The 22114-nt window shown below is 41.9% G+C and overlaps 1 protein-coding gene and 1 long non-coding RNA gene across 7 annotated transcripts in view; one reads left to right on the top strand and one right to left on the bottom strand.

The window, feature by feature from the left end:
- The window catches only part of Ntm (neurotrimin), a 966537-nt gene that overhangs the window by 834651 nt on the left and 109772 nt on the right, over positions 1-22114 (top strand). For all 6 annotated transcript variants that reach the window (XM_060371216.1, XM_060371208.1, XM_060371199.1 and 3 more), the window contains exon 4: positions 15230-15355. In XM_060371216.1, coding sequence (XP_060227199.1) covers positions 15230-15355 — 126 coding nt within the window. The remainder of the gene's footprint in view (positions 1-15229; positions 15356-22114) is intronic.
- On the bottom strand, positions 15420-20355 carry LOC132648782 (uncharacterized). The gene is made up of 2 exons (XR_009587189.1): positions 20220-20355; positions 15420-15640 (listed from the first exon to the last, which is right to left on the bottom strand). It is a non-coding gene; the product is annotated as an uncharacterized LOC132648782 (long non-coding RNA).

Genomic DNA, 22114 nt, shown 5'->3' with positions numbered 1-22114 from the left:
GAATTAGATTAGTATCAGTGTCAGGAGTAATCGTAAACATTTTCTGGTGCTGATGTTTGATAGCATTGGGAAGGGGTGGGGCAGCGGGGGATGATAGAAAGGAAGAGATGCCAAAGATAAGAAAAATATGCAAGTCCATAGTGTGTGCTTAATGGAACTGAGATTTATTTTGCTGTGTGTCTTTTTAAGCCTCCAGATAGATCACAAAAAAATACAGCCAGCCAAAAAAGAAATAGCCCAAATGTAATTTAGAGGACGGCTTTTTAACCGATACTTCAGCTTGGAGACACCTGGCCTATGTTCCTTGAAGATGCCCAGCTCAGGGGAGGAATGTTGAAGTTGCTGATTTATGTTCAGTAGCACAGACCTACTTTTAATTTATTGCCCAGTGACAGCGATTTTGTTTAGCTTCTCTGTATTACTCAACACAACCTTCTTGAAAAAGGGAGAGCAACCTGTAAGCCATTGTTTTCCTCGATGTCCTAGTGCTTTAGAAGAAACTGAAACTTAGGCTTCTCCAAAGCAAGTTAACATTGTTTTCTCTAGCTTCACAAGAAATGGCAGATTCTACAGTGGGAAGTAAGGCTGTCCTGCTCTTAGTATATACATATAGATACACACACATATCCACACCACACTCACACATTTATACCACACAAACACACACACATACCACACCACACCATATGCCACAAACACACACCCCAGATACTATACACACATACACACACACACACACACACACACACATCCTTACACACCTATGGGCAGGTTTCAGGTTCTGTGTAGAAGCAAGTTTAGTCATTCAGTAGTTGACCTGGGGAAATCTTACCTTGGATATGTTCCTTCTGCCACAGAGCCACAGGAAAAGTAATGAGCATACCTCATTCGCAGTGCACAGGTGGAAAATCATGGTGGGGTACGCTTTCATGCTTACTGTTAGTGTCAAGCATAGGAAGGGAGAAGCATATTGTGGGTCATAAGTTCTCCAGTCTCCTCAGAAGGATGGTCGGTGTGCAGTGGTTACTACACTGAGTTATGATCTTGTCCAACAGAGTGGTTTGATGAAAAGTCTTCAGATAATAATACAAAAGCAAATACAAATAAGTTCTGGCCAGGGGTAATTGAATATATCAAGTTTCTATTGTGAACTGGGCATCACTGTAGATGGCTGGGTAAAGTGGGTACAAGAGAAGGTATCATTCTCCAGAAGGGTACAATTTTCCAAGTTATTTATTCACCAACACTCCGTGTATTTGTTTAATAATGTGCATATGTGAAGACAGGCACATGGAGGTCAGAAGTAACATTCAGAGTTCTGGAAGTTAAACTGAGATAGTCAGGTTTTCACAGTGAGTATGTTTTCTTACTACCTATCCCACCAGGTCTTGTAGAATACATTCTAATGCATTGAAATTTCTTCCATGGTATGTACAAGGCCCTGGGTTCAATCTCCGGCACTACTGGGGAGGGAAAAATCCAATAAAAAGATAGAAACAATTAATATTTAACAAGCAAATGAAAAATCAGGTGGAACTGTGTGTCATAAACAAATAAAAGGAGAACACTGGTTGGGTTAAGATTTTTTTTTCAGGAAAAGAAACAGAAATTTCAAAGGCTTATTAAAAAAAAAAACATCTTTGGCATCACATGGAATCTACATGGGATCATAGAGCTGCATGCAGAACAGCCCAGGATACAGTAACAGCTCCACCCAAGCAAGCTGGGTAGTGTTTGGGAGACATAGTTTTGGACTTTGGATTGTGTGCTTAATGTAGTCAAATATCACTGGAGAGTGTCATGTGTTTGTGTGTGTGTAGGGGTGGCATAGATGTTTTCAAATCACTCTGTAGCATAGAGAATGAAATGTCTGTATAAAAGGAAAGAGGAAGACCAGAAAAAAAAAATAACAGCATAAAGTAGACTTGGATAATCAGAGGAATGAAAATTATCTAGAGAGAGAAGAGAATGGGATTTAGGGAGGATAAGGGTTATTTTTTGAAATAACGTGAACAAGATTTAATAGTTGGACATAGAAAGCGAGGGAATGAGGGAAATTAAGGGCAACTCCTGCTTCTTTGTTCAAAGAGATTAGGTTGGCAACTGTGTGATTAATTAAGAAGGGGCATTCGAGGAGAGGAAGAGGTTTTAGAGTAGGGAGAGGAAGAATCCAGGATTCTTTTTGGGACATTGTAAATGCATTGGCTTTATCGAGTACACATTATTGAGCTCACTGTTATTCTGAGCTCTTTATGCGTGTGAACACATTAAATCTCTAGGAAAGCCCTACAGGAAGGGCCATTATTATGCCATCATTTTTATGGAGAAAAAAAAAAAAACTGAGTTCCACACACATACAGCTAAAATGTTAAGGAAATTCTGAATGCAGGTACATCTGATAGCAGTTAGTGAGGTGACACACAGTCAGGAAATACACATGTCTACCTCCAAGCCATAAACTGCTGAGCGGCCAAGAAGGCAAGAGGAGAACAAGGACAGGTGACAACACCAAGCTAAGGAAGGAAAGGGAAGTCAGGGGCAAATGCTGACTTAGTAACAAGGACAAGGAGTTAGCCCTCAGACTGGGTAAGACACAATGTCTTTGGTTATATAGACATTTGGTTATATAGACATTTGGTTATATAGACAATGTCTTTGGTTATATAGACATTGACCTGTGTGATTCTAGTTAGAGCAGTTTCAACTGGAGTAGGTATAACAACCGTGTTTGTATGTTGGCTTCTGAGTTTGGTCCTTTAGCATGTCCTGGGCACTACATGAGGTATCTAAGTCATCACAGCCGCCCTTTTCATGGGATATTGTACAAAACGTATTGCAGACAAGAATAGTGAGCAGTTAAGTGACTGTCTCAAAAGTAAATGGTTTTGTAAGTATATTTAATGCTATTGGACTTTAGATTAAAAAAAACATAGAAGATGATACATTTGTGTTACATATTTTACTATTCCGAAAAGTATTTTGGTACGTACGGTGTGTATGTATTAGGTGGCAGCTAAGTAAACAGTAGACCCACAGCTAGGGTTATACTCAGGCTTGTTGGTGCCAAAACATTTCTGAGCTCTTAGCTACATTCAGATGGTGCTCCGGATCCCCGTCTATCTTAGAAGACCCTTACTGAATGTTAGCTCATGTGTCTTCATTGGTCAATAATTGCTTGAGAAAAGAGTAAAGAGGTAAGTATCACAAGCATGGGTAGACTTCTTTATTAGAGCAAAGGTTTTACACTCTTTTCATTCAGAGAGCCAGCAAACATTTAGGCTTTTGCTTTTATTCTCTCATTGACTGCAAGTCATCCAGATAATAATTATTAAAAGACTACTGAAAGACAAGATGGTTCAAAGGAGGAACAACATTACAGAAGACAGAGTTAATAAGGAAGAGTCTGTAAAACAGAAGGTGCTTCACCAACCAAGGTTGAATCACGAAAGTCTCAAACACCATGGTCTAGGGTAACCATGGAATCAGTGTGAGGTGGTAATGGTCCTTGAGTGACAAAGATAGGTTTTAAAGTTTCAGTCTCTGAACTCTGTGAATAATGAGACATGAAAGGACATAAAACATCAACAGATGGAATATAAAAGAGGAGGCCAAGGCACCTTTAGAGACCTTTGTTGACCATAAAGCAGTAGAATAGCAAGGTTCACACTATAGAGGGGGAAGACCTATTCCACAGCTAAAGGCAACAAGGACATAGGTGTTTACTTTTTCTTGGCATGAGGTATAGCATCTGCTTCAGTCTGCCTTTCCTATACTGCTACATGTTTTGGATTGACTGGCCAGTCTCTTCCATCTGCACAGGTAAATGAATGCTGTTCGGATATACACATCTTTCGAGTGTCTCAATTGTAGGGGCAGCGTCTGGCCTTAAACCCATCTGATTGCATTTCCCATAGTAAGTGGTCATGTGGCCCTTAGCCCTTGGTACCCAGATAGGAGAAATCCCTTTCTGAATGATGCTGGGGAGCAGATGGCCTTGCATCAAGATTCATTGACATCCTGATGGGCCCACTTTTACCTGCTGTGAGCTGGTGAGGAAGAAAGAAGAGTTATTGTCAAATTCCCAACTTGCCCTTTTCGATATAAAGTTCACTTGTAATTTTTTTTTTACTCTGCTTGCTAATGCATTTTGTTCTCCAGAGTATGAGTGCCCCAGCTTCCTGCGTAGCCTTTAATTAGTTTCTGGATGATGACATCTCCACCGAGAAGCAACTGGTGCGTCCCTCCAATCTCGGGGGGAGATAAAAGAATCTAATAAAGACATTCAGTATTTCTAGGTGATGTGTTTGACAAGCTTTGTATTAACAAGAAGTCATGTTGAAACTTTTTTCTTTCCAAGACTGCACCCCCTTTCTGTTCCAGCACTGTGACATTTCACAGGGGATTCACAGAGCTGCTGCTCTCACTGAGAACTTGTAGCTCAACATAAACAGGCTAGCATCTTTACCTCGCATGCTAAGGGGAGAGGTTTCACCGTGATCCGCTCTCCAACCATAACCTTTATGAAGTATTTAGTGGCAATAGGACTCAGAACACAAAGTCAGATTAAAACCAGTTGCCAAGTAACCTTGGGTAGTAGTGGGACCACCCATGTGGCTTAGAGGCAAGGTCAGGTAATAAGCTGTGTCTTCACTTGCCTAAGATGGTCCCAAAGATCATTGGCACAGGAGCCTGAATATAATTTGCGTTTCCATTCTGGCACAAGCAATATCACCACTGCACTGCTGGAGGAAGGCAGAAGCCCTCCCTAAAGCATTCTCCTCTCTGTCTAACTTGACCTTGTAGGTACTAGAATGGAAATAGGAATGCTCTTGAAATCACACATCCTTCAGCAGTTAGGGATACAGCCAGCCAGGAGTTCATGGGAACCTTCCTAGAGCAGGCAGCATAATTCCCTCTGCAGGCAGATTTATAGCCATTGTTGAGTACCTAACTACCAGAGCTGTTAGGCAATTAGGAATTAAAGTGCAAATGACACCACAAAGCCAGCTAAGCGTGTAGGTGTATAGGTGGAAGGCAGCTGATTGACAGCGCAGACACAGACTTCTTCAATGCTGAGAGCGGACCACCTGGGGACATGGCTTCCATTTTCACTTGGTTGGCCTCCATCTGACCTGAACGGGGTAGGAGGAGAGAGAGAAATGCTTGACGCTTAGGCATTTTTAAAGAGCAGGAAAAGAATGAGCAGAGGGAATCATAACCATGACAATATGCTGGCCTACACATGCATTCTCATAGACGTGTTCGCTTTACTTACACCAACAAATAAAGATACAGCCTTGATCCTGGGTGGAGCAGAAGTACATACTAGTGTACTGGAAAAATAGTTCTTTTTTGCTTGCGGTGAGTTTGTGAACAGAAGCAAGAGCATCCAAAGAGAAGATTTAGTTAACATCTCCCTGAATTTGAAAGAAGAAGTGACAGGCAGGAACTGAGTTCTGAGAAACAAAATTTATGCAAAATCACCCCCAGCTGGGGCGGAGCCACCAAGGCTGAGTTTGCCTAATAGGATCTAGTCTTATCCAAGTCCTAGGTCAGTCATTTGGAGCTTATATAGAAAACCCCTTTAGAGAGCATGAACAAAAGATACACCTAGGATGTGATAAAAAGTGGCCGTTATCACTGTATGTCCTCCCTGAATTGGAATTGGTCAACACGAAGTCAAGAAATAGATATGCCTTCTTGTTTTGGAGAAGGGGGACATCAGCAAAATGCCAAAGGACCAAAAAAACAAAAAACAAAAACAAACAAAAAAAACCTTAAATGGGCCCTGCAGTGGGGTTTCCATTTCTACAGCAGAACTGTGGCTGTGAAGAACTCCAGGAGAACATAGAAGCAGGAACATCAGAAACATTGTTGTCTGCCTCATTTCTGAGCTGAATACTAAATTCATTGGATTGGTCAGAAGATATAACAGGGCAGGGTAAGGATGTCCTAACCAATTCAGGGATTTATATAGCAAATGGTTAAGCTGTTTACCACTGATTGATTGAACTCCACACTCTCACTCACAATAGCATTCATTTGTAGAGTGATTAGCAGCGCACTAAGTGTTTTTCAATTATACCTACATATTTACTTTGATCCCTAAAACCCTATAGGAAGAGCTGGAATCTGACAATGGCCACTTCTTTCCTCCTTCAGTAGAATCTCCTTAGCTCTTTAAGCCTTGTGTGTTGTGAATTAAATGGAAAAATACATGGCAAAAATATAATCCTTATTAGGTGATCAACAAATAATATATTTCTTCCATGAGGAATAATAAAGCGAACAAAGATTTTCCTGTTGTGTTTCTTTTTTTCTTTTTTTGTCTCTTTCTTATAAAATTATGTAGCTAATCAAGTTAACTGATTCCATCTTTAAGTTAGGCACATTTTAATTTTGGAGGCTTTCTGGTTGTGGAAACTTGGCAGTTGGTTTTCCGGGACACCTGACTAGAGACTGCATGTGGCTAGCTGGCTACATCATGGCATCCTTGGCTTAGCTATTTAATGGGGGAGCTTTAGCCCCTTTTCTGCACAGTGGGAGTAATGCCCGAAGCATTACCAAGAGGATCTCCAAAGAGGCCGCCATGTTGAACACCCAGTAAGATGCTCTACAAGGCATCTTGAAGTTGTTTCTGCTGCTCAGTGGCCCTTGGAATCCCTCTCCATCTTTCTATCCTTTGATTAATTGGTCCCTAAGGAGCTGGTCCATTTCAGGATGGTGGTGTAAGGCATGTAAGCCACTCAACCCCAAGTCTGTATCATTTGTTCTAGAAACTGAAACCCAGGCAGTACTGTCCGGGTGGCAGGCTGTATCATGATTAGCAATCCCTCTCTTATGTTCTCACATGAAGCAGCTGATGAGGAGACACTTCTTAACAATTTCGTAGTTGGTGCCCATGATAATGGAGCACTTACGGTTACAGGTAGGGGCTGTGAAATTCAATTTACACTAATATACCCAGAACCAGGGAAGCATGGCATGATGAATGAACGGTGTTTACTTTATTCTTCTATGTCTCCATCAGGAATGATTAAACTGGGTCAGAGAGCAGAGCTCATAAAAACTTCCTTTCACATTTCAGTCGATCCTGAAAGGCACACATTCCAAACTTCAGAGCCACTGGTTTATGACTAATCCTGAATAAATCACTGGATTTTCTCCCAGGGCTTCATGATTTTTCTTTCGTTTTAATATGGAGAGGCTGAGAGAGGAAGAATGAGATGTAACAAATGACAAGAGTGTTCTGATGAAAAGAAATAACCGTTGCCTGAGGTTGTATCATTAGGGAGCTTTCACGTCCTCAGACCCTCATCTGGGATTCTGAACAGTCTGCCTTCTCCTTGCAGCAGCAGCAGCCATTGATTCCCTGCTGGCAGGAGGAGTCTGTACCTATCTGAGGCTGGGACTGAGTCCTCAGTCAACAGATGCTTCTGTCCTCTGAAGGACTGGCTAGCATCAGCTAATGGGAGCACAGGAGTGTTAACCACCCCACCTTGAAATCAAGCAGATCTCCCTGCGCACAAAGTTTGAATTTCTCTTCACGTTGGTCTCTAGAGGGTCATGAGTTTTAGTAATACTACCAAGTCACACTTGAATAACATTTTAGGGTTAAAATGTGGTATTTCCACATTTTCTGTGATCCATAAAGTAAGTTTGTGTGTGTGTATGTTGAGGGGGTTAAGAAAGGTACTAAAATAATTATTGCAATTAGCTAGTAGAAGGATTTATTTAAGTTTATATAGCTAGTAAATTGAAGGTCTCAGCTTAGTATCCAGTCTTCTGACATAAATCTTAGGGTTTCTCTTTGTAAATAGTACCACAGATCCCACAATTTATAAATGTACATTGGAGCATGCAGATACTTTTCTTTAAAGGGAGAAAGAAGAAAAGGAATAAATGGGAGAACAGAGCAAATGAATGGCGGACTTCTGTTTTCAATCACAACAGACCTAATAGGGATTTCTATTAGTGGACAAAGGTGAACTTTACTGATGCCTTTTTGTCACCAGGTAAACACAAGTCCAGTGAATCTGTGTGCATATAGGAGGTAGTAGCCACAGTGGCTGTTGCATATCCAAGTGTCTCTGAGGGCCACATCTCTGGTTCAGCTCACTCTGAAGGAAGATGAATGAGAGGAAAGAGAATAGGATAAGAGTAGGAGAGAAATAAGCAGGAGATTTCAATATGTATGCAGATGTGTGAAGTTAGGGAAAAAATGTGTTGTGGAACCTCCCATTCACTGTGGGTTAAAGAATAACAGAGTATACACAGCACTGAGAAGGGCTCCTTCTGCTAAGTTCCCTATGGGCACACAGATGTTGCTATGGAGCTATGAAAGAAAGGAGTGAGATAGTAACAAATGATGGAAGTATTCTGATGAGAGAAGTAACCGTTGCTCATAGTTCTGTCATTAAGGAGCTGTATGATTGAGGATGTGGGGTAGTTGGGGATATGGGGTAGATGTTTTTGCAAGCCAAAGGAATTCTGGGTTGGAGCCTGCAACCTACAAGACTGGCCTCTGGGAAGAGCAGACAGTGGACATCACCCATAACTTGCTGGTATGTTCCATTTTTATCCCTTGATTGGCATTTGCCCTTGAACAAATTACTAAAGCCACTTAATTCTTCCTGTCTTCATCTGTGAGTAATAATACTAGAAATTCCTCATAGGATTCTTAAACTATTATCAGTGAACTCACTCACTGCAAAGCACCTAATGCACAACAGGGCTTTACAAGCAGCCAGTGTGTATAAAACATAGGTGTCATGTTTCTTTTTTAATCTATTTTTTCATATATGTACTTGCAATTCCAAGGACTTATTTTTCTTGCCCATAAAATTTCTCACCAAAACTTATATGCCACACTGTAAATTTCTGTTGTATGTCCTTGAACAATTTCCTAGACGTCCACCCCTACCAAATATCAGTGTTCTCATCTGTAAAATACAGGAAATAATCAAGTGAATAGGAGTCCCTATTTACCTGGAGTTTATTGATGTCAGTGGTAAAATCCCTGTGTCACAGGAAACACTTTAAATCCATCATGATGGGTTGCTTTAGAGATAGCATCTATTCACTGGGTTAATGCGGGGAAAAATTGTGTGTCAATGTGAATGTGTGTGTGTGTGTGTGTGTGTGTGATACTGAAAACTGGTGACTATCATTGCTGTGTGCACTACATAGATCTTGAGTATATGCACAAACTTCTGTGTGTTCACATAACCTTTCAGCCTTGCAAAAACACCCATTCACTCAAAGCTTATCTGTGGAATGTGAAGTTTGCCGGACATGATGGCATGCACTGCGAAACTCAGTGAACCAGACCACCAGCAGAGCTTCCATTTCCTTTAGACGAGGCCAGACAGAGAGTGTAGCTCTGTGGTAGAGTGATTACCCATCATGCCGAAGGCAGTGGACTCAATCCTCCAGCACTCCAATGTAAATGAAAAGCCAAGAGTTATGCCACAATTAATCCAGTGTGGAGACCTTAATCTTATAAAAGGTGGTGGAGGAAGACCTCTTTGAGGAATTGGGATATAGAGGATCGAACAGATAAGCCATATGAAGAAAAAGTGGAAATCCTGGGGGGATCTTTGGATCAGGAAAATTTGGGGGTGTTTTAGGACTGGAGGAGGCAGCAGACAAAGAGGAGGGTCTCTGGGATCCATTCTTATGTAAAGCAGCTTCTCAGTAGGATTTGCCAGGTGTACAGTGGCTGCTTCTTTAACACCTTCCCCATCTATGTTGCACAATTTACATAGGGGCCTTATCATGGCCTGGAGTGTCTCTCTGAGATCTGTAAGCTAAAAAAGTTGCCAGTATCCTAGATTTGGTCTTTTAATACTGTAGATTGAGAAATTACTAGGACACAGCTGCACTGAGATCACAGCCTTGAAAACTGTCCCGAGTAGCGTTGGGCATCCCAGACCTTCACTAGTGAGCAAAGATTCCTCTGGCAGCAGTGGAAGCCATCTGGGAGGCATAGATCTGCAGGCGTCCTGGAAGTACCTGGCTGAGACATTTATGGGCATTCTCAGCCCCACAGGTCTGCGCAGTGCTTAATAAAGCATCTTAATTTGGATTTAATAGGATATCTACTGTGTGCTAAAAACAGCAAATTGCTATTTATTAATGACATAATTATTAAAACTCAACACCTGGGCACTGTAAGCTAAACCAGGAATAGGAAATTTCCTCAGAATATTGTTTTAATAATTACCTTATTTAATTATTTACATATTTGAATTAGAATTCAGTAATAGCCAAATGAAACCTTAATAAAATGTATTAAATCTGGAGTTTTATCCTCGGAGTATGCTTCACCTGACTTCTGTCTCTCTTCCTAAATATATCCTCAATACTTCTTAGTCTTTCTGTTTACGTAATTGGTATATTTCAGATTCAGACCTTAAAAGCCATCAGTCGTCAAATACACACAAGTGCAGAAAATGACAACCTTTCGTGAGGCAGATTTAATTTGTGGCTCCTGCTCTCAGCCCTCCCGGTTTACCTTTCAGCTGTGCTCTTGGACCTTTGGTCGTGTAACTCCAACTGGCAACAGGATGCTCCTGCCTGGCTGTCCTCCTGTTTTCCCCCAGTATCTTTCCCATCAGCATATGCAAATCAGGATGAATCTAAGTAATGGTGCCAGTTGCTCCACTAAGCTCCCCTTTCAGGCCATCACTAGGTCCCATGTGTGTTCTCTGGCACTGTTCACCAACCCGCCCTCTCCTTCTATCTCTGCAGAGCCAACATTTCAATCCAGGCTTTGAATATCACTCATGTAGATAGATTTCGCTAATTCCAATTTCTCCCAGTTCCACTCTGACACATGGTTAGCAGATTTTCCTAAAATAAAATTTTTTAATTATGGCATTCTATTTTTTTTTTCAAAAACAAATCAAATACTTTCCGTAGCCTATTGAAGTTAACAATCCAAGGCCTAGCTCTTCAGGCTGTTCCACAATCTGGTTCCCTGTTACCTCATTGATCTTGTATTCCATTTTCATTGATCCTTATGAAATTTATTGACTGTCTATTCTGTGTTGACACTACACACAAGTTTGCCAACCACATGCAGCATAAAACTCATTTATTGAATGTCTTATGTTACCAGGAACTGTTAGCAGGTCATTAAAGAAAGTTGTCTTTTAAGTCCTCAGAAGAGTTGCATAAATACCTGAATCTACAGAATTACTGGTTCCTCTCTGTAGATGAGGAAGGTGGCCTTGCAGAACTGGGATCTCAAGCCTCACAGGACACCACTTCCTGATGGTAGACATTGCATTTTCATGTATCCCATGGATTTTTGCTCCCTCATCAATGCCAGTATATTTCTGATCTGTGATGCGGCCCCTCTTGCATTTCTGTTCATGGTTCTTTCTTGTTTATTGTTATCCAAAGCAGATGCTAATGAGATGTGAAACCATCTTCCACACTCCTACTCACTATGGTCATCCCTTCTTCTAGCTTGTAGCACTTATCACATGTGTCCTTCATTTCCCAGCCACACACAATTTTCTGGTCCATTTTACTTCATCATTCAACTCAATGAAATGTTTTGACTGCATTGTTTCCCCAAACAAATTGAAAGTACTTGGAGAGCTAACTAGGCTCGTATATTATTGCATGTCATAAAATACCTACTATTAAATTGTGTGTAGACTATGTATTCACAAGCACCTGGTGCCTTTGGCACAGCCTTTGAAAAGAAATCTCTTCCAATAATAGTTGATTATATCTAGGCACAAAGTCTCACTAATGGTGCTTTCTTTATTTCACCCTTTTTGCTTAACAAGCCTCTCCTCCTCTTCTCCCCAGACCTGATAATTACTCATCCCCTAAAATTTGACAAAGTTATCACTTGTCTGAAAAGGGTCATGCAACAGCCACGCAGTCAAGTTTTGTCATCTAACTTCTGTGTTCTCATAACATTTGATGAATGCTTCTGTGTCATGATAAATCAAAGGATTAGATTCCTCTGTCTGTTTTTATATCTTTAGATCACGTTATCCTTAGGGAAAAGGACTTTATGTTCTTAGTGCTTAGCACAAATACTGGCTTATGGAAAATGACTCATATATATTGACAAGAGAATGAATGAATGGTTAAGTGAATAAATGCAAGCAAACAAAGCAATTCTCATATGTTTCTAACAGCCTGCATTAAGGGAAGTAAGGTACAGAAAGTATCCATGGAAACAGTGTGAAATACAGGGAGCCTATCTTACTTACCCAAGTCTTTCTTATGAGCAGGAATTAGCTAAAATCATAGTGTTTCAATGCTAGCTCAATTTAATTTTTTTCAGGGAGTTGCTGAGGATAGAAATCAAGTCCTCATGTCAATGGTTGCTTTGAGCCTCTAATTTAATCTTAAAGCTGACAGTGGTGCTGTAAGTTGCCACCTAGAAAAGATACTTTCCATCTCAGAACATCTGCACACCCTGATTTAGCTCTTATGACTGTGGTTGTGCCTGTTGTCACCTGAGCCCCATACCGAGCATGGATTCTCCTTTGGATCTATCCCAGGGCAGTTTGCCTCCTTCAAACTCTGCTGGTAGGCTCGCTGGGAAAGGTGGCAAGCACTTCTCCAACGTTTTCCTTATAAGTTGGATACTTTCCAGTTGTAAATGGCAAGGGTAAGGGAGGAGACGATTCTAGATGATTCTTCCAATCACGGGGTGTGATTGTCTCATTTAATATACTTACTGTGCTGACAGTGCTGGCCCACTCCACCTTCCATGCCACTTGGGGACTGTCCATTGTTCTCTAGTGTATGATTAGCAGATTAGCTATCATGTAGGAAGCCAGGAAAATGAACTCCCAGTCAGCCCTTCCAAAGCAAGAATAATTCATTACCCAGTCTGATTTTCACTTAAAATGTACTTTACGTACACTTCCAACGACAACCCCTAAATCACCCTGTGTTCACAAAGTCCATCATTTTTTATTTTATTGCATGGCGTTGGCGTGACATAATCCCTTGCAGAGAATCTCAGAGTGCTTTACAGATCAATAAATTACTTACCTGAACAGTTGAAGCAATGCCTGCAAGGCCAGTGCAGACACTCTGCAGGCAGCCTGTGCTGCAGGAAGCAAGCAAGGCTGTGTGGTGCCAAAACTGGGCAGGAGCTGGGGACTAGGCAGCTGGGTTGGGTCACCTGAAGGGAACAGTGCAGTTCCCTTAAAGCTCTGCGAGTAAAATACATGAGTTTTTTCTTCTTCAAGAGTTCTGTAGTAGAACTAAGAAATTTAGAAATGCCTATGTCATGGAGTCTGCTAATCAGATGCTTAGTCACTAACATTTCAACTGCCTTTCTTCTTGAGAGGGACATTCTGACTTTTAATGATCAGCCTTCAAATTACAGTGTTAGATTCTAAATGTCCTAGATTGTGGAGCAGTGAGTGTCCCATCCCACTTTATTTCTGTCTTACTTATTATTTATTTCTATCTTAATGTATAGCGATGAACAGACGGATAGGGATACACACAGACACACACACACACATGCACACACAACCTCTTTGCTTAAAGTTCCAGGTGGATTTAAGTCTAGAAATGATCAGTTTTGTTTACTGTATGAAAGACACTGTATGCATGAAAATGTAAAATTAAATGTTGAAAAGGTTCTTTTTTAAAACCTTCTATTGAAACATAAGGGGTAGAAGTTCATCCAAATGGATGCATGTCGTAGGCACCGTCAGACAGAAGCATGTGAGCACACACAGCAATGAGAACAGGAGATAAGGGAACAAAACACAGCACATGATTGTGAGCCATGAGTATACTGCATGGATGGAGTACAGGATGTGAATGCAAGAAAATGATGGAGAAGGGAGAACAAGGAAGAAAGCCCGGAGGACATACTTTCATCATATCCCTTTTGCAGAGAAAAAGGTCAGGCATGTGTATGGATGCTATAAATATTTGTTGGACTTCTGCTGTGGATACCTAGGTGAGGAAGGCATAGCTCAGGCTCAGGCTGTCAGCAAATCACAGATGAGTGAACGAGTGACTCCAAGGAAAGAGATATAATGTACCAGAATAAATCTATGATTAGACTTTGGGAGCTCAATAAATGACATTGTCACTTCATCTGCTTGAAGTACAGACCAATTGACAGATTAGACAAATGAGTGACCACATGGAGAATCCAATTTTTACATTGTTTGTGGTAAAGCTGACCGTACAGAAGTAGGCTCAGATTTAAAGCAAGAACGAGCTTCAGTCATAGGTTCCAGCATGAGATAGGCTACTTAGTTGTGGCTTGGCCAGACTGCAGGGAGATTCTTCTGTGAAGTACAGTAGCAATAGCACAACAGCATACAGCTTTCAAAGGGAAAACAGTCTCGAAAACAGAAGCCATGGATGCAAGAGTCCACCCCAACTTTAGGCATTTGGAAGACCGTTCTCTTCTTTGCAGGGGAGGGGTCAAGTGTTATATCATATTATATCATATCATATCATATCATATCATATCATATCTCATATCATATCATCTCACTGATAAGAGTGCCCGGTTGTGATATCTAGTATGTTCTGGAAACACAAGTGAATAAGCAATACTAAATTTGAGTTGACTGACAGGTAGATGGCAAGGAAAATAACAAAGACCTGGGACTTAAAGGATTATGTACAAAGAATGTAAGAAAGAGTATAGATCCTTTATGATGACCAGAAAGAGCATGGTGTGTTGGAGACAAAGCATGGGTGAATGGAAATGGAGTCCACTTGAGATTCCTGGGGGAAAATAGTTGATGCTTGATTCTTTTTGAGTGACCTTATATGTTGGCCTAGAGAGCATGGTTATCTCAGGTAGGCAACAGGGAGAATCCAAGCTATTTGGATGGAGATGTGCTATAATCAGAACTGCATTACATAAAGCCACTTCTGGATTCAATAAGAAGAATGACTCATGGACCCGTGTTGGAGGAGTCAGGGCGGGGAGGTGCAAGTAGAGACAGAAGTATAGTTGGAGGAAGAGTTACTGCAGCATTGCAGTCGAGTTTACCCTCCAGACTCTGTCTTTGTGTTTAAACTGGAAGCTAAATTCAAGGTAAGATGTTTTTTCATGTTTAAGGTATTGTTTCTATTTTTTATATTATTTGCAAATATAGCCCATACATTTCCTTCTTTCAGTTATTCTGTCAGTTTTTACTTTAAGACAACAAAGAGATCCATCAGCGGGATTTTTATTTTGCTTTTCCCTGTTTTGTCTTCACAGTATCTCCCAAAATTGTAGAGATTTCTTCAGACATCTCGATTAACGAAGGGAACAATATCAGCCTCACGTGCATAGCCACAGGCAGACCGGAGCCTACAGTAACCTGGAGACATATTTCCCCCAAAGGTAAGAGCAGCAGTCACGAGACATAATAGCCATCTTGTTTGCCACAAATGGGAGGGTGCTGTGCTGAGTACTGATTCCAAGGGGCTTTAAGCTTCCGGGAGCCTGATCAGTAACTTCAACTCGTAACTGTGTAGATATGATTGTTGTTCGACGCAGAGTGGCCACAGCTGTGATACTCTTGGAAGGTTGTATCTGCACATCTGTTTGCAATCTCATGGAGAGGAATTCCTCTTGAGTCTAGGTGGAAGGGTGGTGAGGACATTCTGTGTGAACGTCTCACATCAACTGTAATGATGGAAGGGCTGTGTTGGTGACATTGTACAGCTGGTGGTTGAAGAGATAGGAAATACAAACACATAAGGACAGATGAGAGCTCTAAATGCCATATTTCTAACAAGAAATTTCCCTGATCTGTGCCTGTGCAGCATTGCCAAAAATCTAGTCATTAGCTGTTTTTGTGGTTTCCCTGTTGCCTTTCTCTGATATTTCCTAGATAACAAGTATACCATAATGCATGGCTAAATTGCAAAATTTACGTTGCCAAAATGTTCAGATGTTATGAAGACCAAACTGAGTGATTTGTGCTTTGAAACCTTTAGGAAGTGACAGGGTGTCACTTATCATTAAGATAGCTTTTATTTGTTATCAAAGAACATAATATTACTTTATTCATTGCCAAATATTTATAGAAAATGCAATCATCCAGACTGTTCTAGGAACTGGGGAAATTAGCCATAATCCCAAACTAACAAATTTCTGTTCTTGTGAACTCATATTCTCATGAGACAGGTGTAAAAAGTACTGGTTAAGGTTGAGAAAACTGAGTAGTATACATTGATAGAATGACAAGGACTTTAGTTAAGAAATAGTAACACTGGAGCAACGGCACTGATGAAAGTCCTCAGTTTTGTTGCTGATCAGTGGCTGATGTCTAAGGTATGTATGTAATTACATATGCATTTAAGCATATGCATATATGGATTGATGAAGGCATGTATATTGCTAGGTAGAGCAAAGTTAAGGATTCGAAAGGAACCCTAGTGGAGGTTATTTGCTTGTTACAGGCTGTGTGGCCCCCACAGTAGACTTTGAAGAACATAAAGTAAAAGAAATGTATTAGGGTTGCTCTTGGGATCAGCTTCTGTAGAGGCAAAAGGAAGGAAGCAAGTTTGGGGAGAAGGAGAAGGTGAGCTGTGATGTGGTCTATGGAAATACTCTAATGGCTGGGTAGGATTTCTGAAGTATAATGGCCCTTCTGTTTTGTCTTCTACTGAGATAATGGGGCTGACCCTTTACATCAACACAGTTCATTGTTGAATGTAGACTGTCTCCAGAGGGGTCATAACTTACTGGACCAGGCAGACTATCTTTTTTTTTTTTTCACAGCAGAGCCCAAATGACAAAGGATTGCCTGTTTCCGGCATGTTCTTCACTGAAACTTAAGAGCCCCATTCTCAAAAGTAGTAGTGATTCCACAACCACCCATTTAAAAAACAAACAAACAAACAAAAAACAGTGTTGAACTATAACAGCCTCAAATACAGACTTTCCCTTCTGACAGTACAGTGCACCATGATAGACGGTCTCAGAAGTGTGGCAAGTTCAGCTATACTTGTCCTGAACTCTGGGGAGCTGTTTGGCCATCATTCCTGATGCTGCCACTGGGGGAAAAAAGGACAAGAGAGAGAGAGAATTGCTTACATTTTGGCCAATTTTTTCTTTCCAAATGACCTTGTGTACGAACTAGTTCAAGTCTGGGAGGAGGCCTCAGCTGTGCATGAGATCATGAGTGATGGAGAATGGACCTGAGACACTTGTAAAGGCAGGGCTACCTAAATGCACAGGCTTTTCAAGTCCTTACCCCCCATTCATCACAGCTTAATTCCACTGAGTCCCCAGTGCTGTCAGATGCTGGGCCAGTCTGCCTTTTGAAACTGAAGAACATTTATCAGCTGGGGTAGACTTTCTTTACCGATGCCAAGAGACTCTGTCTCTTGTTTCTCAGCCCCACATCTGGCCAGCAAGTTCTTTCTCTTTGTCTTGATGTTTTCCTTCCTTTCTGCTCCACATACCTTCTTCTGCCGAACCCTGTTATGCCGATGCCTTCCCTACACTTTTTGGTTTTTCCAATTTCTCTTAGATCTCTTAAATATTCTGACTTAATTTCATTTTCTTCTTCTACCCCCTCCTTTCCACCCCTCCCTACTTCCCTTTAATTTGATGCGTGTTCTGCTGTGTTCTGGGGTCCTTTGTTCTTCCTTTTGTGACCATCAAGTTAATTCTCTTCCCTGGGAGATTTTCACCTGAGCCTGGGCCAGATGCTGCCACTTTCCTGAGGTTTTAGCTGCTATGGAAACAGAAGATGGATCAAGGGGAGAGGAGTAGGCTGATCAGAATCTACCTGCAGATTAGAGTAATTTAGATGAACAGCTTTGTCCAGATCTGGGGCCTAGATGAGCCGTCCCACTTTCAGACTGACGAGATATGCCAAGCTGAAGCTAATCACCTCAAGACTTACTAGGGAACAGTGTTCCTAGTGATGATTCTTTAGAGATCAGAGATGTCATTGAGCTGCCACCAAATCTGAGCTGAATCTAGAGACCCTTAGCAGTCAGGCCTTCATCTGTACATACTAAATGTTTCTAAGAAAGTGCTTATTTTAAATAAACTAGGGCAGGCTTGGGGCTCCTGGAGGAATGATGGGCACCTTTGCTGAATCACCAAAGACAGTGAGCAGTTGTCATCTTTTGTCCCAGCGCTGAAACAGATCATGTCTCAGTCAAATCATTCTTACATAGACATTAAACTTTCCCCAAAGAATACCTAGTTCAGGCACTTGGGGCAATCTGATGACTTCATCCCATTTTCTCCCTCTAGACTTAGCTGCTGGTTTAGGGCACTTTTGAAAAATCCTGGTTTTTGTCTGTCAGGAGTCATCCAGTGCAGCTCACAGTAATCTCATAACCTCTTCAGAATGAGTACTTCCAGCCATGGCCACCTTCTGTGTGCAAAGAGAATAGAGAGATGTGGACCATCCTTTCAGGAAGGCTCCTGCATGTTGATATAGGAGTGGATGTCTGTTGGATAAAAGGGTCAAGAGGGCTGTCCAGGCCATTCATCAGTTGCAGGAAATACCAGATGTCCACAGGCAAGATAGAGAAAAAGCAGTCTTTGAAACTGCCTTTTGGCACAGCCATTCTTCTTGCAAAGTTGTTTTTTTTTTTTTTTCCTTTGTTATTTATGATGTCATGCCTTTTCTATTTCCTCCTCAGGATCTACCACTCCTAGAGTTCAAGAAGAAAGTAAACAGTTTTCTAGATAAATGTCCTTATCCTGCACATCTGATTGGGATGTGCACTTATCGTATGTACTTGCATGGGCCCTTGTCTTTTCAGGAGGAAAAGTTACCGTTTCATGTCCTCACAGGAAAGAGCTGTGTCTAACTCCATGAAAAACCCAAGCTAAAGTCCTTATGAGGGCTAGTATGTGCTTGTGCACTGTCAGAGAAGCCAGGGACTCTTCTGAGGATGCTCCCTGCTTGGGACCCTGTGCTTCATCCTTTGTGTGTAGTTAGGAGAGAAAGAATGTGCTTTAACACTATCTTATCCTCAGAGTTTTGTCTGTTTGCGCAAGTGTTCTCTTTTTAATATATCCTGAACACACTCAAAGTAGGCCACCCCACTCTCTACAGGCAAGTGTTCTCATAGTCCTGGCATCATATTTAATTGAGGGATCAGGGCTTTAGAGGAACAGTTGGGATTCCTACATTGTCACATACCTGGCAATCTATTTTAAGCTCAGGTAAAGGTTTGAGTCCAGTCAAGAACCTGTAGACTTTTTACACCTTTGCCACCAAGAGCCCCTGAGCCCTGATAGAGTCTTCTAAGGACACCTATTTCACCACTTTTTTTTCCATTAGAACTCTTGGCCACTAAATCCTCACCTAGGACACCCAAAGAGCACCCCACAGAAAGACGAAAGAAGAGGCATTGAGGAATTCCATGTTGCAGAAATGTCCCACATCTGGTTCATTTATATCATCCCCATTTCAAAAGTTCTTTGAGAGTAGGGTCTGTGTCTCACTTTTCTTGCATTTTTCACAGTGTGTGCACTGGCTAGGGCCTAGATACCACTCAGGGTATACTGTTGGCTTGGTGTATATCACTGCTATTTGCGCTCACTCCAAAGGGGCATGCCTCTTCTTCCAATGCAGCGCTCCAGCCTTACTTTTGAGGGTTCTCCTTCACCGTGATATTTACACGGCCTGGGGGGGGGGGGGGGTTGGCATGTTCCTTCTCTATTAAACACCTGGCAAAGCTCCAGGACATTTCAATGCTGGCCTTTAGAGGCTCTTCCAGCCTTTCCTCATGTCCCTCCAAGGGAACATGCTGTAGTGGGAACCTCAACTTAGGCTGGAAGAATAGGCCCCTCTTCAAGTTAACTTTTGCAGAAGTCAAGAAGGCTAACAGTGGCTCTGATGTCAGGGTTCCTGATGCGCTCAGGTCCTTGGCACCATCACTCTAATGAGATGTGTGTTTCTGAAATATGTTCTTCATCTTGCTTTTTAATGACAATCTTCTACCACTTACTGCCTTCAAGCCCATCATGTGTGGCTCCAAAGCACAATTTCTTAAAGTAAGTGAAAGGACAGTAGAACCTATATGAAAATATGCTGGTCCTCTAGATCAAGAAAAAGAAAGTTATTATTTTAAATCCATCCCTCCCTCCTGCCATTTCCATTCCCTTTCTCCTTATTCTTGGTGTATAAATAGAAAGCAGGCAGGGAATTGAACATTTGTCTCAAGGGCTAAGAACAGAAGTGTGCCCATTGAGTTTCACCCTTAACAGAACATGGAATGAATACCTGTATTCACATCAACGTAAGTTCTGCATCCATTGCATCATCATAACTTCTCTATCCATGTTAACAGTCTTCCTGCAGTCAGTCTTTCTTCCTATGCTTGAGGAAGCCTAGTGGACGATTGATAGTCCTCATTTCTGAAAAAAAAAAAAAAATGAAGTCAACAAGCTGCTGAGAGTGAAGTGACCCTTAGCATGGGTTCTTATTCCTGGCAGTGTGCTGATCCACACACCCACTACCCTCTCTAGACCACTGGCTTGCCTGGTTTCCGATTTGTCAGCACTGACAAGGCCTCCTCCCCAGCCAAGCAGGACACTGACGCATTAATTGGCACTGGAGGTATCACAGCTTGAGTTCAACCAGAGCTGGCAGGCTCTATGACTCTGTGACAGCTCTGTGAAAAAGTGTCAGGAGTGGAGCTCTGGCATGCCATCGGCTGACTGCAGCACCCTGGCACTAATGAGCAGTCTGTCAGCACCAGCATCAGGACCTGTGTGGTATGGGCATCATTAGGATGGCGGATGAAAAAGTTCCCAGCAGAGAGGCACTGAGGGAGGGAGTTAAAGGCGTCACCTTACCTGGACATGCTACCCACTCACAGGGAGAGAAAGAAAAAGGGAGGGAGGGAGAGACAGAGAGAGAGAGAAAGAGAGAGAGGATAACTACTATGTTGTACGGCTACTGTTGGAAGCTCTTTTTGTTGAGTTGCCTTCTTAATAATCAGTGTAGGCTGTATATCTTTTCTGCGGTGACAAAAGGGAGTATTTAGTGATTAGCTTTCCAGTCATGGCTGTACCATAAAGCTGTAAGTAACTGAAGTCTCTGAGATAGAAGGACTTGGGAGAGAAGGAGAGAATTGGTGTTTAGTCTGCTTGCTACTTGTCAGGGCAGCTCCCAGCCTGGGGGATCTGCTGAGGGCTGCCTGGTGCCTGCCTGTCTTCTCCTGAATCTAGGGAAGCAATTAGAAGGATTAGACCAGGCTTTGTCTGTGACATTGTTCCAAACGTGAGTATGGGGGTGCCCTGGACATCCATCCCATGTATCTTCTTCCTGAAGTATACTGCACTTTGTACATTCTTCTCCACAGGGCTCTTTAGAGCTGCATGGAGTATCTACCCTTTCTCTGAGCCCTACAAGATGAATTCATTTCTATGAAACTCGAGTTGAGCTATCTCAGGGAGTTGTGCTTTGAAAACAGTTCCAGCCAGAGAGAAGTCGTCACTTACTTCTCACTGGCTGGATCATGCTGGCCAGTGGTCACTATATCTGAAACTCTATTTCTTTTTTGCATTAATTTCTGTTTCTTGGAATGGTACCTAGAGGTTCCATGACCTGGCCTTCCCCAACAGCATACACAGCACTGTCAAACAAGCAGCACAGACAGTCCAGCACATGCAGGAAGTCCTCAATGTGACCCACCTCTCCTAAGATCACCATTTAACTCAAAAGTTCTATTCTTGCTTCAAGACAAGGTAGAAAGTTTCTGGTGACACTCTTGAGCTAGAGCGTTTCTTTGGGATCCCAAAGCCATTTCACACTTTTACAATCAGGGATGATGGCTTTTCTCCAGTTACCCACAAATGACTGACATTCTCAGTTGTCTAAGAGGTCACAGGGTCTAAGAGGAGTCGTTATTTATGTCATTTTGTTTCATCTCCAATGCCTGCTGCAGTAACACTGCAAGTGATGGTGGCGTGAGGATACAGTGCTGAAGAGATGGTCCTATCAGTCTTTGTGGTTCTTTGTATAAATTAGAACTTTCCTTCTGGCATGATTATATGTGCCTGCTCTCCTAGAAACATGAGAGGCAGAAGCAGAAAGACCACCACAATATTGAGACCAGCCTAGTTGGCATAATGGGTTCTCAGCTACCTAGGGCTACTTACGAAATGAAACTC

This window comes from Meriones unguiculatus, chromosome 1, assembly GCF_030254825.1.
Source record: "Meriones unguiculatus strain TT.TT164.6M chromosome 1, Bangor_MerUng_6.1, whole genome shotgun sequence".
Classification (NCBI taxonomy): domain Eukaryota; kingdom Metazoa; phylum Chordata; class Mammalia; order Rodentia; family Muridae; genus Meriones; species Meriones unguiculatus.
The sequence above is the reverse complement of the archived record's forward strand: the minus strand, read 5'-3'. Positions and strand labels throughout refer to the sequence as shown.